This window comes from Nannobrachium achirus (genome assembly GCF_963921795.1).
Source record: "Nannobrachium achirus genome assembly, chromosome: 9".
Lineage (NCBI taxonomy): Eukaryota > Metazoa > Chordata > Actinopteri > Myctophiformes > Myctophidae > Nannobrachium > Nannobrachium achirus.
The window spans coordinates 46,413,012-46,430,892 of NC_137818.1; the positions used below are offsets into that span (position 1 = coordinate 46,413,012).

General features: G+C 45.9%; 2 protein-coding genes across 2 annotated transcripts; both read left to right on the forward strand.

Annotated features, from left to right (window-relative positions):
• Positions 1-11,523: 11,523 nt before the first annotated feature.
• On the forward strand, positions 11,524-13,953 carry LOC308290912 (general transcription factor 3C polypeptide 2-like; the record flags this gene model as incomplete). The annotated part of the gene is made up of 1 exon (XM_080732825.1): positions 11,524-13,953. The coding sequence occupies one exon, from the start codon at positions 11,524-11,526 to the stop codon at positions 13,951-13,953; it is 2,430 nt and encodes an 809-aa protein (XP_080588951.1).
• A 1,163-nt stretch (positions 13,954-15,116) lies between these two features.
• On the forward strand, positions 15,117-17,345 carry LOC308291642 (prolyl endopeptidase-like; the record flags this gene model as incomplete). The annotated part of the gene is made up of 1 exon (XM_080733702.1): positions 15,117-17,345. One exon carries the CDS (start codon positions 15,117-15,119, stop codon positions 17,343-17,345), a length of 2,229 nt encoding a protein of 742 aa, XP_080589828.1.
• Positions 17,346-17,881: the final 536 nt, after the last annotated feature.

Consider the following 17,881-nt stretch of genomic DNA (forward strand, 5'->3'; position numbering starts at 1 on the left):
TTTTCACAATTTCTGCCTCTATATATTTGACAATTTGGACAATGTTTAATTTGCCATTTTAGAGGTACAGTATTAAAAAGTCCTTAAATTGTCACTTTAGAAATGTGCAGATACCCTCTAGTCTATACACTTAAACTTTATGTTGGTTTGTTTACAGTTGAGTGAGAAAACAATGTTTCACATTAAGTTAATCATCTGGGGACCCCCCAAAATAATTGGGGGTCGAGTTGATGTGATGACGTCATCAAACGATAGTCGACTTCAACTCAACTTTTTACTGAGTTGAGTCGACTTACGAAAATCGCTTGGTGGTTCATCTAGAATAGATATACGGTACCCCTGGAGCGTCTCAAGCCAGTTGTCCTTTGGGTGCTCCCCCTTTGGGGGCCTGATCTATGAACAACTAGCAACACCTTCCATTGAATCACAAGCCCAAAATGTGGTCACAGGAATTGTCGATGCAGGGAGTTGTTCAAGTCTTTGTGGATCCATACAGAATCTCCGGTTATTTGTCTTCCTTCTGGACAAGGACTGTGGAGGAATACCAGACCGCACGCCCCAAAACACAGTCGCCTCGGGCGTCTATCCGGCGGGACGGTAGAACAGGCTCTCCCTGGTACTCCTAAACGTAACCTCAGTAAACAATGCCTAAACGTTAAACCTAACCTTATTCCTAACTTATCCTCAGTGAAACTATGCCTAACCCCAAAGTTATTTCTACCCTTATCCTCAGTAAACAATTACAAGAACTGCAAGAACTGCCACTACAAGAACTGCCACGCACCGAGCGAGGGTGAGCGATCTGGTTACCCTGGGGAGGTCCAAGGGTTGTTGAAGGTTTAATGATGCCAGCATGCACCATCTCCCGTATTCTGCTGCAGCGCAGCAGAAGCTGATATTTTTGTGCTGGACCAGTGTGGTTCGGGACAGGTGCACCGTGCAGTCCACATCACAGGCAGAAAAGATCTCAAAGGACTCATGGCTTTGTGTTGAGAGAGAGGTCAGAGCGAGATTTCCCCGCTGCGAACAGCTGTAGGCTACTGATCTCGTTTGATGGGCCCTGTACTGATGTTTCAGTGCTGGCAATTAACTGATCGTCTGTGCATGGCGTCTTGTGTAACAGTGTCACTGCTATGCTAACTCAGGATATCCATAATGTCTCCCCATCATTCAGGCTAATCCAAACTGATGATGCACTAGTCATGGATGTTAGCCATCTAGAAATGGTGGCCCAGTCTTTTATTGGCCACCATTATTTGGAGAAGTCCATGCATCTACACTTGCTCTGTTTACAGGAGAGATGGGATGGCAGTATTGTGCCACCCCTCCTGTAGTTTAACAGGGACAAATGAGGTTGGCTCAGGCACTCTGGAGTGGGACAGTTATGTGTTATGTGCTCCAGTTCCTGCAGCTGTAATAACCAGAATGGGGGCATTGGCCATGTGGCTGCTGCGTCCTCTGTGGATTCTGTGGCAGGAGGAAACTGGAGACACCGTCTGCACTGTCTCTTCCTTTACTGTTTCATCCTCAACCCACTCTGCTTGTCTTACACAAGCTGAAGCTAGAGCAGTCAAATCCCAGCTGGCTTTCTCGCTTCACCAGTCTTTTCCACACGGCAGAGAAAGACTGTGAGGAATACTCTGACTACGTGGCTATGAGTGCGGTTAGGGTTAGAGATAATGGTTAGTAATGGGGAGAGTCGGAGGAACGCAACGTCGGACTAATACGCACCTATAAAGGCTTCTGTTATGGCATCACAGGGTGTCTGTTGGCAAGACAGGCAAACATGCTCACGGAGACTTTCGAGAAAGAGTCCTTGCATAAAGGCCTGCAAGGCCAGTTCCTCTTCTTCTGGGCAAGAATGCAGGGTAATTCCACTGGGTCAGTAATTGTAGTTCAGTGGCAAGTCCTTAGGCTATCTTTCTCTCTCCTTGTCCTGGAAAGCAGTTGTTCTCTGTTGTTTCATCCTGAAATGCAGGCCACCCAAATTGTTGCTATGAGTGCAGCCATGAGTGTGGCGCAGGTCATCCATTCCTCTGCTCAGACATCCATGAGAATTTTCTCTTCCAAAGCCAGTGCCATATGAATGGCTGGGTGTGTCCAGAGAAATGCTGGGAATGTATGTATTGTATACACAAATACAATATATAAACAAAACAAAACTAAATATACAGCATTACTGTGTGAAAACAATATTAGTTGACATCGGTATCATCATGGTATGAATATGAAATCCTCAAATGTAAGAGAACTGGGCAACATTATTCTTATATTTGGTATTCGCAAAATAGATCACGTCAAGAATGGAAAGATGTATTTTGAGCTGAGCAATTCAGCAAATCCAATCTTTTTGTTGGTTTGTCTGTCTGTCTGTCTGTCTGTCTGTCTGTCTGTCTGTCTATTACTTATTCTTGGGAGCGTGTCGATATTGCGACATTCTTTCGACACAGGTGAATGTTAACCTGGTGAAAAGCTAACCTGCCGACGTGGGTGAGTAGCTAACCTGCCGACGTGGGTGAAGAATGTTAACCTCTATGCCTAAACCTAACCCAAACCCTGACCCTAACCTCAGTAACCGTGACGCGGGTGAGTAGCTAACCTGCCGACGAAAGAATGACTCGTCAAAAGAGCGAGATTTCTCCCTTATTCTTGACATATAATCTTGTGAAACCTTCAAGCATCAATATGTTGGGCAAAATGCATCTGATATAAATCGAAATGTTGTAAACTGAATGCAATGCACCTCATTGTTAACTACTGATTAGAAATTGGTATTAACAATAAACATCTACCCTAAAATAGGCCCAGATCTATCAAGTGATCAGTTTTCCCCAAGCCCTCTGCTTATGCATCTCTTGGCAGTCTTCACTTCAATGGGAGTGTTGTTTACTGTATACCGTATATGTGAACTTCCAAAAACATGTGATAACACTGAACATTTCTTAATCTTGATACAAGCTTTGTTTACACAATTTACACAAAACGGTTTTGTCATAAGAACCCTTTTGTGTGAAAGCAAAACTACTTGACGCTGCCTGTTTCTGGTATAGGTCTACACAGTATAGGCCTATGCATGTCACACTGACACATGAGTTGCGGAGAAAGTTGATCTGTACTTACACAGGTAGGTAGCCTACACATTGTAGTCAAGGGTGGAGCATCAGGCAGTGTTGATTTTGTCGACTAAAACTATGCCGAAGTATGTTCGTCGAATACGTATTTTCACTGACGTAAACGAAATAAAAGCTAAATAAAAACTAAGCTATGATGACCCAAAAAATATATGACTAAATATACAGAAATTTTCTTCAACAAATAAAAAATAGATTCCACTAGGGATTAGTGGAGAAAAGATCCAGAAGAACTAAAAGACAAGTAAGTTGTATGTTTGGTTAGGCTCGGGTGTTGCACTCTGAAAATAGCAGATCTACAAGCTCCTTGCAGATCGGCTATTTGCAGCATGCAAATAAGTGTATAATTAGGCATTACGACACCATCAAGGCCTGCCAAAATACATGTTAGTCGACTAAATCAACTGTAGACTAAAATCTTAGGATAATTAGTCTATTAAAATCTTCTGGAAATGTATTCAAAAGACTATGTTTGCTGTCAAAATCAACACTGGCTTCAGGGAGGGGGTGGCTGCCCCCGATCTTTATTTGATTTTAGGACTGCCCCTTCACAATTAACACAAACAGTGGTAAAGACTTGTACTTGAACTGATGGGCCACTATGGTAATTTTTGTATAGATAAGTAACAGTATCGCTCATTAGTTGAAGTCAGTTAAAATAAATTATTATTGCCCATGAACTATTAGGGTTAGTCACTAAACCTAAGAGTTCAGCACCACGGACAGCAACAAGTGTGTGCATCTGCTGTCATGCATATGTTGTCTTTGTTTGTCCGTTTAAACTTTAAATCAAACAAACTACATTAAATGAAAATGCACTCTGCCACATAATGTAGTATAACAATATAATATTGGAGCATACTGGGTGGTTAAAGGGAATCAGATTCATCAGTATGCCCCAGGGCGCATTGATTGTTTATTGTCCTTTTTATCTGTGTTGTTTGACTATGGGAAAGGTTTTTTATGGAATTAAGTTATCAGGATGTATGTGTAATGTTATGTCATGGTGTTCCTTAAATAATTTATGCGGATGCATGTGTTTTGATATGACACCATGATGGATGTTTAGTTGTGTACAGGGCAGGAATTTCATGGAGGCTATGAAGGCCATGGCCGCCTTTGCCCCTCAGTTTGGCCTTGTGCCCCTCAAACCAATGGCATGACCTGAGGCCACAGTGGCCTTAATGGCCCAGATGACTGTACCACTTTCTACTCTGTCTCTTTCTGGTCAATATGTAGACAGTAGACATCTGTGTCTCTTTCTGGTCAATATGTAGACAGTAGACAGTAGACAGACACCAGTGTCTTTTGTTGAGATTCTGAAATCTTAACTCCCCCGAGTCCTCATGCATCTTCAAACCAATCCAGTGACTTTGATTGGTGCAGGGCTGAGCATGGATCAGATTGTAAATACCATCATTTATCTATTTCACTGCAGATTAGAGTATCATCCCTATAACCCATACATTCAACAAAGTCTTTCAATGGACTAAAATCTTGTTTTATTTGATGGCCTTCCTGCCCTGGCATTTGGCCTTTGTGTCCTCAAACAATGGACAACACCAAAGGCCAAGTGGCCTTGCCCCTAAAATGACAAAATTACAGGCCTGGTTATATATGCCTTTCCATATGCATTAGAATTGGTTTTGTGTTTGTGATCTGGTCACAATAAAGAATAATGGAAAACATTTGTCATAGCTAATCATTACAGTATTTATAAAATCAATATTACCAGTGCATTTTAATTTCTGCATGCTTTGGCATTTCTCTGTTAATACAAATCCCATGATGCATTTTGCAGACAAGCACTGGCCTGTTATCAACCTCACGGTATTTTCCAAAGTCAAGTTAACGTTTTCGTCTTAAATGCAGTGGACAAGGACAATGTCACGACACAGAAGACCGACAAGTTTTATGGCTGATTATGTAACATTAGTCCTAGATCAAGCAGATATAGCAATCAGTTTAACCTCATACATTGATTGATAACCACTGTCCTAGATCATGTTTAAAATTGTCATAGTGAGTATCCCTCAATTCTGGCTTAGGCCTAGAAATGTGAGCAAACATGATGTCAACTGCTATTGAAACCGTAAATAAGAATCATTCTCTCCCCCTACTGGCTGAAAACGGTATGTGGCATCATGCCTTAATTGTCTTCTGTCTCATACAAGTACAGTAGCCAAACAAGATGTACCATGTGACACAGGCCACTGGAAATCTAGATCCGAAACCTGTCCAATTTCCAGGCTCTGCACGTGCTAGGAGTCAATTGATTGCCATGGCAACCCCAGCTTATACCATATATAGGCAAATTCCCAGTCAGTCCACTCACTTTCCATGGTCTTCAGACATTCTCCACATTCTCCACAGATGTTTACAACCAGTAAGACTCCCTAATCGGGAGATAAGCGACAATGACTTCCCAGAGCTGCTGATCCCCTCATACAGGCATTCCCATATATGGGCAAAAAAGGACAAGGACAGACCCGATATAGAGATCTCTATGGACAGAAAGGGGATAAAGGCACTCAGACACATACAGAGATCTCCATATATGGCCACAGAAGGGACACAGACAGACAGACGGTTAAAACGGGTGCTATGACAGCGGGTACAACAGGTAACAGTTCATGCAATGCATTCCCTAATTTCATTGTTCCCAACTTGCATCGTTCCAAAGTAGGCCCGGGCCCAGCGGGCACAGGTCTAGTTTTGATAAAGGGCTCTAAAGCCCACGATTTATGCTTTGTCAACTCGTCGTTAAGAAATTTGACACTGATTGGTGTAGTACTTTGTAAGATTAGACACACAAACACACACACACACACACACACACACACACACACACACACACACACACACGCACGCACACACACACACACACACACACACACACACACACACACACACACACACACACACACACACACACACACACACCGGAAAAAAGACATACAGTAATACCTACCTTACCCTTCGGGCCTGACGGAGATAATTAACTTTGAAGACAGGGTCCAATAACGGCATCTGACATCACATTGACGATGAGCCCATATGGAACCAATAACAGTATCAAAGCCTAAAAAGCCAAACAGAAATGTAATTTCTATTCATAATGTTCCATTGTTCAACGATTAAATCTTTATCTCTGACATCATATTGAAAATGATGTCAGTCCATGCTCGAATATATGGAATATTAGGAACTGTTGCATGGTCTTTTGCTTCTTTTGCTGTTGCCTCCCCTCCAAATAATTGTAGGTGGAAATGAGGCTCTCTATACCTCTGAATGAGATGGAGGGATTTGAGCCCAAAGAGGAGAGGTCATCTGGGAACTATGGGGCTGGCCAGAGGCTCAGCAGCAGCAAGCTGAAGGATGTCTTCACAGGGCGTCTGCTGAAGACCATATCAATGGGTCAGGGCTTGTCGTTGCTGATCTGTGGGACGGCAGTGAGCAGCCAGTACTTGGCGGATGCCAGGGTTGAGGCACCCATGCTGCAGAGTTTCATGAACTACGCTCTACTCCTGCTCGTGTACACATTCCCACTCTGCATCAGGAAAGGGGAAGGCAACATGTTACAGATTTTAAAAACCAAGTGGCGGATTTATTTGTTGATGGGTCTCACAGATGTGGGGGCGAACTATGCAGTGGTGAAAGCGTACCAGTTTACCACTCTTACCAGTATACAGCTTCTAGACTGCTTTGTCATCCCGGTTGTGATGGTGCTGTCCTGGTGTGTCCTAAAGACGGGATACAGGCCGGTCCACTTGGTGGCTGTAACTGTCTGTTTGTTAGGGGTGGGTGCAATGGTAGGAGCTGACATGCTGGCCGGGAGAGATCAAGGATCCAGCAGTGATCTCCTCCTAGGAGATGGGTTGGTTCTGCTGGGTGCTGCTCTCTATGCTGTGTCCAACGTGTGTCAGGAGTACACAGTGAAGAACTTCAGTCGAGTGGAGTTCCTGGGCATGATGGGGCTTTTTGGGACACTCATCAGTGGCATACAGCTAGCAACCCTGGAAATTAGTGCAGTAGGGGCTATACAGTGGGATGTCAGAATCACTATGCTGTTTGCAGCTTATACATTGTGTATGTTTGCACTGTACAGCTTCATGCCTGTAGCACTGAAGATGACTAGCGCTACTGCAGTCAACCTTTCTCTGCTTACATCAGACCTATTCAGCCTCTTCTGTGGACTCTTCCTCTTCCACTATACGTTCTCAGGCCTGTACATTGTATCGTTTGTGGTCATCATCGTGGGCTATATCATATTCAACGTCTTCCCCACCAACATGGACACAGCCAAGGCTGAATCCAGAGGTGTTGATTTTGAACATCCCACTGCATGGTCAATGGACGTTACAGAGGAATATTGACGGTCATAGTCCCACTCGTTAGCCCCTGTAATTGATTAATTGAATATTTTATTAGACAAAAATTAACAGAACAAGCACAGTCAATTCAAAAAATATTTAGCACAGGCAGCACAAGTACAGTCAAACACCCTGCCTAAAACACATCAAGAAAGCCCTTCAAAAATAAGTGCACCGTATCAGTGAGTACAAGGTTACGGTGTTACGGCCAGTGGCCTTTTTTATTATTATTATTTGGTATTTGATATTATAATGTTAAGTTGGCTATTTTTTGGTAGGCTATATTCTTTGTATTGTATTTCTGTATTTTCTTTAGTTGGATTCACTTTGTGAATGGATGTGGGCTCGCTGAAAGGCGTGACCAGTATGTTCAGTTCTACCAACTGATCTAAATTTATAGATCAAGTTTATTCTCTTCAAAACAATGGCCGACAGTACAAAGGCAAGGCCCTTAGCCAATGAGGAGCAGCGTTCACCAACATCACCAACAAATGCAACCTGATATAAAGAACTAGACCAGGTCAACCTGGTTGTGCCAGACCCCCTGTCTGTCATCATCATTTATGACATCATGCCTTTTGTAGGCATGTCATCATCATGTCATCATCATATATACCCTTTATATAGAAAACCAGGACAGACAGACAGACCGACATTTGCTTATGTAGGCCTACCCATTTCATGGGTCTGGCAACAACACGTGGGCTCGCTGAAAGGCGAGACCAGTATGTTATACCAAAACTTTATAGGTCAAGGTTATTCTCCTCAAAAAGAATTACCGACAGTACAATGAGCGAGCAGCGTTCTTGGTGACATCACCAACAAACAAGTGTGACCTGATATATAAATAACACCCACATGAAATCTTTTGTAGTATGTTCTCCCAAATCTTTATATAATAAAGATTTGTGGGCTCGCTGAAAGCGTATATGTTCTCCCAGGCCAGTATTTTCTCCCAAATCTTTATATACAAAGGTTATTCTCCTCAAAAGAACTGGCCAACAGTACAAAGGCAGGGCCTTTAGCCAATGAGGGAGCAGCGAGCCCACACTGTTTCGTTGAAACAGTATTTCAAGTTGTTTCTTGTTTTGGAAGGGATATTTGTCTTCACAAGCCTGCTCGAAAACAACAACAAAAAACAACCATGCAACACAAAAACAACATGTCACAAAGACAAAACACAAGGTCCCCACTGTGGCCGAGGGGACAAAACTGACTTTTTCCCCAGATGGCATGAGGTGGAAGTAGCGATACATTGGGGATGATCAGTGTCATTTGTTGTTGAAAGGGCTGTGAAAGTGTGTGGTTCATATCAGCAGGTGTGGGAAAGACGAGCCGTGTGTGTGTGTGTCAGTGATAGTATTAGTGACAAAGCCCAGACTAGAGAGCCCTGCGCGGGAGTGTTTTCTTCACACTGTTTAGAACAGAAAGGTTTTTTCTCCAGTGTGGATACGCTGGTGTATCTTCGGGGACTGTCCCATAGGTCGAACTCCCGTTGGGTCGAACAGCGTTGGCAGGTTAGATAACACCCACAAACGTCAGCAGGTTAGATAATCACCCGCGTCACGGTTACTGAGGTTAGGTTTAGGGTTAGAGTTAGGCATAGTTTTACAGAGGTTAGGATTAGGATTTGGGTTAGAGTTTGGTGGTCGATCCAAAGGGTGTTTGACCTAATGTTACCGTATCTTCAGGTTACCTAACTGACTGAAACTCTTGTCACACAGTTTACAATAGAAAGGATTTTCTCCAGTGTGTCTGTGTATACGCTGGTGTATCTTCAGGTCACATAAGCCTCTGAAACTCATGCCACACTCTTTGCAGGGAAAAGGTTTTTCTCCTGTGTGGATACATGCTGGTGTGTCTTCAGGTGATTTAACTGATTGAAACTCTTGTCACACTGTTTACAATGAAAAGGTTTTTCTCCAGTGTGTATACGCTAGTGTCTCTTCAGGTGAACTAAGTGACTGAAACTCTTGTCACACTCTTTACAGATGAGAGTTTTCTTATAAGTCAGCTGATGTGTCTCGTCTTCTCCCGGTTGAGTTAAAGTCTTGGTAAACCTTTGATGACTGTAATATATTGGTTCGTCTGTGTCTCCTTGTTCTTGGCTGGTTAGAATTCTGGTGATTGGCTGGAAGGATTCTGAGGAGATCTGTCCATTTATGGGCATTTGGCAGTAGAGGTCTTGGCTCGATTGAGATCTGAAGTACGTACAATCAGAACGGCTGACCTTAGTCTGGGAAGATTGAGACCATTCTTCCTGGAGTTGCGGTTCATCATCAAATCTCTACACGACTGTGATAGGGACAGTGTTTTAGGTTCTGTTGGTTAATGGACAATATATTTATCCTCTTTCTGACTCCCTATTTTTTCCATCTCCTTCTCTCACAATAGAGTAAGGACAATCCTATGGTCTCTGTGGAATGAAGTGGAATTCAAAAGATATTCTCAATAAATGCTGAGCAGAGCTCTGGTCTGACCTCACTCACAGAACAACCGGTTGCCGTGCCTCCGTTGCCAATTGATATTTATCTTGAATCCCTTCGGAAAGGATTGCGTTATGTTAGTTGTACTTAGAATCTTGTGTTGTTGTTAGCCTCATCTTTTTGTTATTTCATTTAGGTATTTATTCATTTATTTATAAATTTTCCTTCTCCAAGTATCCATGTGAATATTGACTTTACAAGATGACATGAAATTGTTAATAAATATTCTATTCTTGCAAAGTCGTTGTCTGTCGTAAATATGTTGTGATTCTTGCCCTAGACACAGAGGGTCGTAACAAAGGTAATGTACTGTGATGTCATAACCATACCATTACCCATTGTCAGAGTACTTGGAGAACAGCACTGTGACATCAGTCATCTCTTCTGTGCATAATGACACACTTGTTGATTTCTAGATAGAAAATGGATGATGTTGTGTGCCCGGTGTGTTTTGGTGCCTGTCTCTATCTCTCAATTTTCAATTTCAAAATGTTTTGCTGGCATGCTAAAATATATTACTATTCTGGCCCCCTGGTTTACAACTCAAACAGCGCTGAGTCGGCTCAAGCGGACTTCGCAATGCTCAACACTGGAACTCCATATATGGAGATAACTGAAACATCCAAGCCTGACATCATAGACCCTATATTTGGGCATGACCAACATCGGGGCTCCATGCACAGCGATATCACCATGATAACGCCCGCACCGCAGCCAATGACATAAAGGAAAAGGAATCTTCGGGTTAGTTGAGATCCATCTGTGATACCCAGAGACATCAACCAACTACCTTTAACACACAATCCAACTGATTCTCTTTCTCCCTCTACTGCCAAGGGTCATCTCGGTTTAATTCCTACTTGGACACCATCGATCGCAGCGGGTCTTGACTCTAGCCAACCAGCTTTCGGTCTTTTATAGTGAGTTCTATATTTGGAAACATTGACAATGTGTCTCAGCCAATCACAGTGCGAGGTTGGATGTCACAATGTAGCAATATTCCTTGGCAGAAGACACAAAGGTTGAAATGAATTCATCCAGTTACAGAAGAGTAAGAACATGGAGCAGCCATACCGGGCAGAAAATGTTCTCACACATGAACTGGCATCCAGGGATGCAAATGCAATACGAGCAACGAGCAGTGAACCTCCTCTGTCAAGTGCACCAGTACAGGGGCAGGAGAGACGAAAGGAACAGCCCTTGCATTTGGCTCTAAGCTCAAGGGGGAGACAACTGAGAAAGAATCCCAAATTTATGGACTATGAAACTGACCTGGCTCTTGACACGAAAAGTCAAAAACAACTGAGAAAAACTCCCATCGGGAGAAACTCAAATAAGGGGCAAGTCACAGAGAAAATTCCATCAAGGCGTGGAGGGCGTAAGCATGCTATCAAACTAGCAGAGGACAGTGACCAGGAAACAAGTGAAAAACTGGCAGTAGAGTCTTATAGAAAACCATCATATAAATCTCCTAAAAAGGACCCTGCAATGTCAAGCTCTCAAGTTAAAATACCTCTTGCCATACAATGTTCCATGGAAGATGTCCCACCCACAGAGGTTGGCCAAACTGAAACTGAGCAGCCAAAACCAAAGAGGAAGCAGGTGACAAAGAAACCAGCAGAAACGTGGGCATATCAGGAGAAGCAGGGTCAAACCTCCAGCGCGACTGTGGAGGAGCAGGAGGGGATCATGCATGGTAACCGTCCAAGGAGAGGTGCTGCTAAAGCGGCAATGAAGTTCCTCCATGACTGGGCAAAAGACATGCTAGTCAATCCCAGTAATGACATGAGCTCCCCTCAGGGGTACCGGAGTGGTCACTCCAGCCCAATCGTGGCAGAACAGAAAGCTCCCAAGGGTGGCAGAGCACATGATAAGGGTAAAAAGAGGAAGCGTCATGACGTTGAGGGTAGGAAATCATATGAAGATGAGGACTTTGTTCCGGAAGGAATTGGAGAAGACAAGGAAGAGGAGGAGGAAGAGACGGAAGGGGAACTGGAGTCCGACTCGGAGTCACCTGTTGATTCCAGAGCAGAACTGCGCCGCAACAAGAGTATTCAGGGCAGATTGTATGGCACTGCACCTAATGGACTGCCTAACAACATGCTGCAACCTTGCTCTGAAAGCACCAAGTGCAACAAGGCGTTCAGAGAGAAACATCATAGCAGCTGGGTCTTCCCAGAGTGGATTCCCTCCATGAACGACTGGAAGACTGTTCCACAAAGTGACTTGGAGAAGTATCTGCCCCAGGAGATGCAATCTGCCGCTTTCAAAATCTCCAGAGAGGGTCTGAGCAAGGAGAACCCTCTACAAAAACTCAACAGGTTTGAGGCCATGGACAAGCATCCAGAGCGCCGGGACACGCTCATGTTTACCGGTGGGCCGGTCTGGGCTATGGAATGGTGTCCGAGCCCGGATGGTTCCGGTGATAATCAGTACATCGCCCTAGCCTGCCACCAAGGCATGGACGACCAGCATTATGCCAATGAGAAGTACTCTGGGACTGGCCTCATTCAACTGTGGGATCTAGGCAAGCTGGAGTATGATAGCAGTTCAACGTCACGCCCATCTCTAGTCTATGGTTTGGCCCAGGACAAAGGTTTCATCTGGCAACTCAAGTGGTGCCCTGCAGGGGCGTGGGAGCTGCCCACCTGCTCCAGGAAGGCTCCATACCTGCCCAGACTTGGTCTACTGGCAGCAGCTACCTCCACCGGCATTGTCACTATCTACAGCATACCCCACCCACAAGCTCTCAAAAAGCCAGTTGACTCGGAAGACAGCCAAGTGCACCCCATATTCAAGGTCAATGGTGTGATAACTCTGAAATTGGGTTCTTTCAGTGCTCCGCACAACGAAATGAACAGACAAGTTATGTCTATGGACTGGTCAGCAATGAAAGACCATGACATAATGGCTCTGGGCTTCTATGATGGATTAGTAGGTCTGTGGAATCTGTCGTCTACATCGTCATTTATGCGTATAACTGAGCCTGACCACTCCCTCACTCTCCTGCCCTACCGCTGTTTCCAGGCCCATGACAGCTGTATCCGAGCCCTGGCCTTCTGCCCCGCCGCCAGTAATCTGTTGGTGACTGCTGGAGACGACCGCATGGTGAAGGCGTGGGACCTGACGAGGCTGTACGACTGCATCACCGCACACAGGCGTCACCTTACCACTGAGGTATTTTGGCCCTTAAATGCCCCTGGCCTCTTTCTGTCCCAAGAGAATAGCTACGCACCAAATGGCCAACACGGCATCCATTACTTAGACCTTGGCTATCACAAGATCAAGCCGGCCTTTATGGTCCCCAGAACAGCCACTATGTGGTCCATGTCATTCAATGACTGGCTCAACAGCCTGGTAACATCAGACACCATGGGCGAGGTCATATTTGACCTGCTTCCTCGGATCAATGACAAAATCCAACCCACCAAAGTGACCGCTAAGGGGCGCTTTCCGGTGTACTTCACAGACATGGTGCCTTATAACGCAAACACTTCAGGTGAAATGGAAGGATCCTTGGCCGTGGAAAGCGAGAGGGTGGATGGACAAGGGGGAGCAGAGAGCCTGCATTTGAAGCCCCAGACATACAGAGATGCAGTCAGGCAATACTACCTCCACTACAGAGACAGTGATATGCAGACCTTTAAGAAATTCAAGAAGCGAGCACTGTGGAAACGGATGCGAAACACAGAGACGAACGCCAAGATAGATTTTGACATCATGCCAATGGCTGCACTACATAAGGTTCGCTTTAGCCCTAACATGAGCAGCCACACCTGGCTTGTGTCTGGTGGTCAGGCGGGGCTGGTCAGAGTTCACTGTCTGAGGGGCATGTATGGAGAAGACACTAAGAGGATGGTCATGAAGTGCAAGAAACAGTTCACCGCAGTCTACCACCCAGAGAACCAGAGCCAGGCCACAGAATACGTAACAGAAATCCAGACCAACACCGAGCCACTATAGCATGATTTTGGAGGTTTCACCCCTATGCTGATGATGATGTGTAAGAAACTGATGATGATGATCATCACCGGAATGATCGCCCAAAAACACACTTGCCCCCATTTTTTGCACAGAACTCGCGCCCCCAGTGAGTCGGCGTGCAGAACGTCAACATTCAGAGGTCGCCGGATTTGTGTTCGACCGTTCCGACATCACTGGATTTGACTGGGCAAGTGGACTTTGGTGGTCAGGAAGTGGGTTTTGGGGCAAGCATTCTTGTGTATATTCCTATAAGTCTCTCTCATATACCCTACATTTTATACATTTTTCAAATGACATAAACCCTCTTTTTACCAGCTTGCAAAGCTGGTCAATTAATAGACAGCCGATTATGTCAATCAATCCATATATAATACCCATACCTGTACTTCATTGCCAGTCAAACTATCTTACTACTATAATTCGAAAGACCTTGTCCTTTCATTGTCAGGGGATGGCCAGTGCAGCAAGGAACAATCAAATTCAACAGGGTTTTACCCACGATATTCCCTAGTGGTCTGGCCACGGTGGCCTATAGGCTATCTTTCCCACTTTCAATAGACTTGCATGATGTATAATTTAACTTTTTGCATAATTATTTTATTTTAGCAACATTTTAATTTAAATAGTCAAATCTTAGCAGCAGTTAATTCAAAAAGATAATCACCGGAAGAAAGTGCCATAGTGCCGAACATAAAGTGCTTCCTGTCTGGGCCAGAAACAAGATCCGGATCTGCATTGCTTGCAGACGCCCTTTTCTCTGTTTCCAGATCCTGTCACATGGCCTGCAGCATTTCTTTGCTAGCTTGTGAGTTTATAGCATGCTAAAGATGGGTCGTGCTAGCATGAATCCTTTTGTAACCGTCCTTGTATGGCATCGTGCATGCGGATTTAGCACATAAAAAGGTAATACAATCATAAAATAGCTTGACAGGTTTTTTTCTTGGCAATCAAAAGCAATCACACGTGAGTGGTGCTATTTATGAGTTAATTTCATCAAGCATCCCACTGGCCAATCACAGCCTGTCCTGCAAAGCTTGGCCTATGGGACCCTGGGCGTACAACGAAATTAGAGCCGTTTGTGCCAAGATGTAGTCCTTATCTAGGTCAGAAGTAGGCCACGCTGTTCTGCGAAGCTGAGGTTGATGTTTTGTAGGATCCACAGAGTCATTTCAAAAACACCATTTACATCCCTGAAACGCCCTTTTCTACTGCGAAAAGCACAACACCTTGCCTCCGACATGTCTTTTCAGTATCCCCAGGCTTACCGCGACGAGGCAGTTGTGGACGATTATCATGGCAGTAAGATCCCTGATCCCTACAGCTGGCTGGAGGATCCTGACAGTGAGAAGACACAGGCTTTTGTGAACGCTCAGAACCAGCTGACTCTGCCTTATCTGCAGCACTGTGAGGTGCGGGACCTGTTCAAGGAGTGCATGACGGAGCTTTATGATTACCCCAAGTACAGCTGCCCTTTCAAGAGGGGGAGCAGGTACTTCCACTTCTACAACACAGGACTCCAGAACCAGAGTGTGATGTATGTGCAGGAGAGTCTGGACGCACAGCCCACAGTCTTCCTGGACCCAAATACCTTTTCTGAGGATGGGACCGTCGCCCTGAGAGGTTACGCATTCTCTGAGGACGGGGAGTACCTGGCGTACGGTACGAGTGCCAGCGGCTCAGACTGGGTGGAGATCCGCTTCCTGCGGGTGGAGGGGGCGGTGCCCCTGGAGGACCACCTGGAGCGGGTCAAGTTCAGCTGCATGTCCTGGACCCACGACGGCAAGGGCCTCTTCTACAACTCCTACCCCGTCCAGGACGGCAAGAAGAGTGACGGCACAGAGACTTCCACAAACCTGCACCAGAAGCTCTACTTCCACGTCCTGGGCACTCCCCAGCCCCAAGACTGCCTGTGTGCAGAGTTCCCAGAACACTCCCAGTGGATGAGTGGAGTTGAGGTCTCTGATGATGGCCGCTATGTGCTACTGTCCATCAGGGAGGGATGTGACGCTGTCAACAGACTGTGGTACTGTGACCTCCACAACACCCCACAGGGGATCACAGGGCCTTTGCCTTGGGTGAAACTGATCGATAACTTTGACGCAGAGTACGAGTATGTGACCAACGAGGGCACGCTGTTCACCTTCAAGACCAACCTAGACGCACCACGCTACAGGCTCATCAACATCGACTTTGCCTCCCCGGCTCAGTGCAACTGGAAGGAGCTCATCCCCCAACATGATAAGGACGTCATCGTGTTCGCCACCTGTACTTATTCCAGCTACCTGTTTGTGTGCTTCCTCCACGACGTGAAGAACATCCTGAAGATGTACCGGCTGAGCACCGGTGAGGAGCTGAGGACCTTCCCCCTGGACGTGGGCTCTGTGGTGGGCTTCACCGGCCGCAAGAGGGACTCTGAGATCTTCTACTATTTCACCTCCTTCCTCTCCCCAGCAATCATCTACCATTGCGACCTGACCAAGGATCCCATGCAGCCCAGTATCTTCAGGGAAGTCACCGTCAAAGGCTTCGACCCCTCTGACTACCAGACCACCCAGGTCTTCTACCCCAGTAAAGACGGCACAGAGATCCCAATGTTCATCGTCCACAAGAAGGGCATCGCGCTGGACGGCTCCCACCCGGCGTTCCTGTACGGCTACGGAGGCTTCAACATCTCCATCACTCCCAGCTACAGTGTGTCCCGGCTCATCTTCGTGCGACATCTGGGGGGAGTGCTAGCTGTCGCCAACATCCGAGGAGGAGGGGAGTATGGGGAGACCTGGCACAAAGCTGGCATGTTGGCCAACAAGCAGAACTGTTTCACTGACTTCCAGTGTGCGGCTGAGTATCTCATCGCGCAGGGCTACACCGCTCCCTCTAAACTCGCCATCAACGGCGGCTCCAACGGCGGCCTGCTCGTAGCGGCATGTGTGAACCAGCGTCCAGAGCTGTTTGGCTGCGCCGTAGCTCAGGTGGGGGTCATGGACATGCTGAAATTCCACAAGTTCACAATAGGACACGCTTGGACCACAGATTTTGGTTGCTCAGAAATCAAAGACCAATTCAGCTGGCTTATCAAATACTCTCCGCTCCACAACATCTGCGTACCAGAGGGCGACGGGGTCCAGTACCCCGCCGTGCTGCTGCTGACGGGGGACCACGACGACCGCGTGGTGCCCCTGCACTCGCTCAAGTACATCGCCGCGCTGCAGCACATCGTGGGCCGCACCCCCAAGCAGACCAACCCGCTGTTCATCCACGTGGACACCAAGTCGGGCCACGGTGCCGGCAAGCCCACCAGCAAGGTCATCCAGGAGGTGGCTGACACCTATGCCTTCATCGCCCGCTGCCTCAACATCTCCTGGGTCAAATAGAATGGTGTTCCCCCTCCACTACTCCCCCCTGGGCTTAATTTATATAGCGCCGCTGTCGGGGCAGAAAGCTCTTATCTCTGTATTCTACATTTTTGTGTTTTTTTTTTTCTTTTTTTGTAAATGAACTATGCCCTACTTCAGTGATTCTCAACCTTTTCAGGCCGCGACCCCCAAAATAATAATATTTTAACTGCTCCCCCCTGACAGCACTAAGAGTTGAGGCATTACATTTTGTATAGCACGGTTCTATTGTAGCAGATCGACATGCTCACAACGCCTCGCAACGCTGTGAGCAGTGTGAGCAGTGTGAGCATGTGGTTTAATGTGTCATTTTAGAGGAATTAAAAACCTTCCTTAAATTGTCAATTTGGAAATGTGTGTACCCTCTATACACTTAAACTTTATGTTGGTTTGGGGATCCCGACCCACAGGTTGAGAACCACTGCCTTACTTGACCATGTAAAGAAGTGTAGAGCTGTTGTCACACTGAAACTATAAGCTAGTAATTGTATTGTTACCCTCCATGGGTGATATAA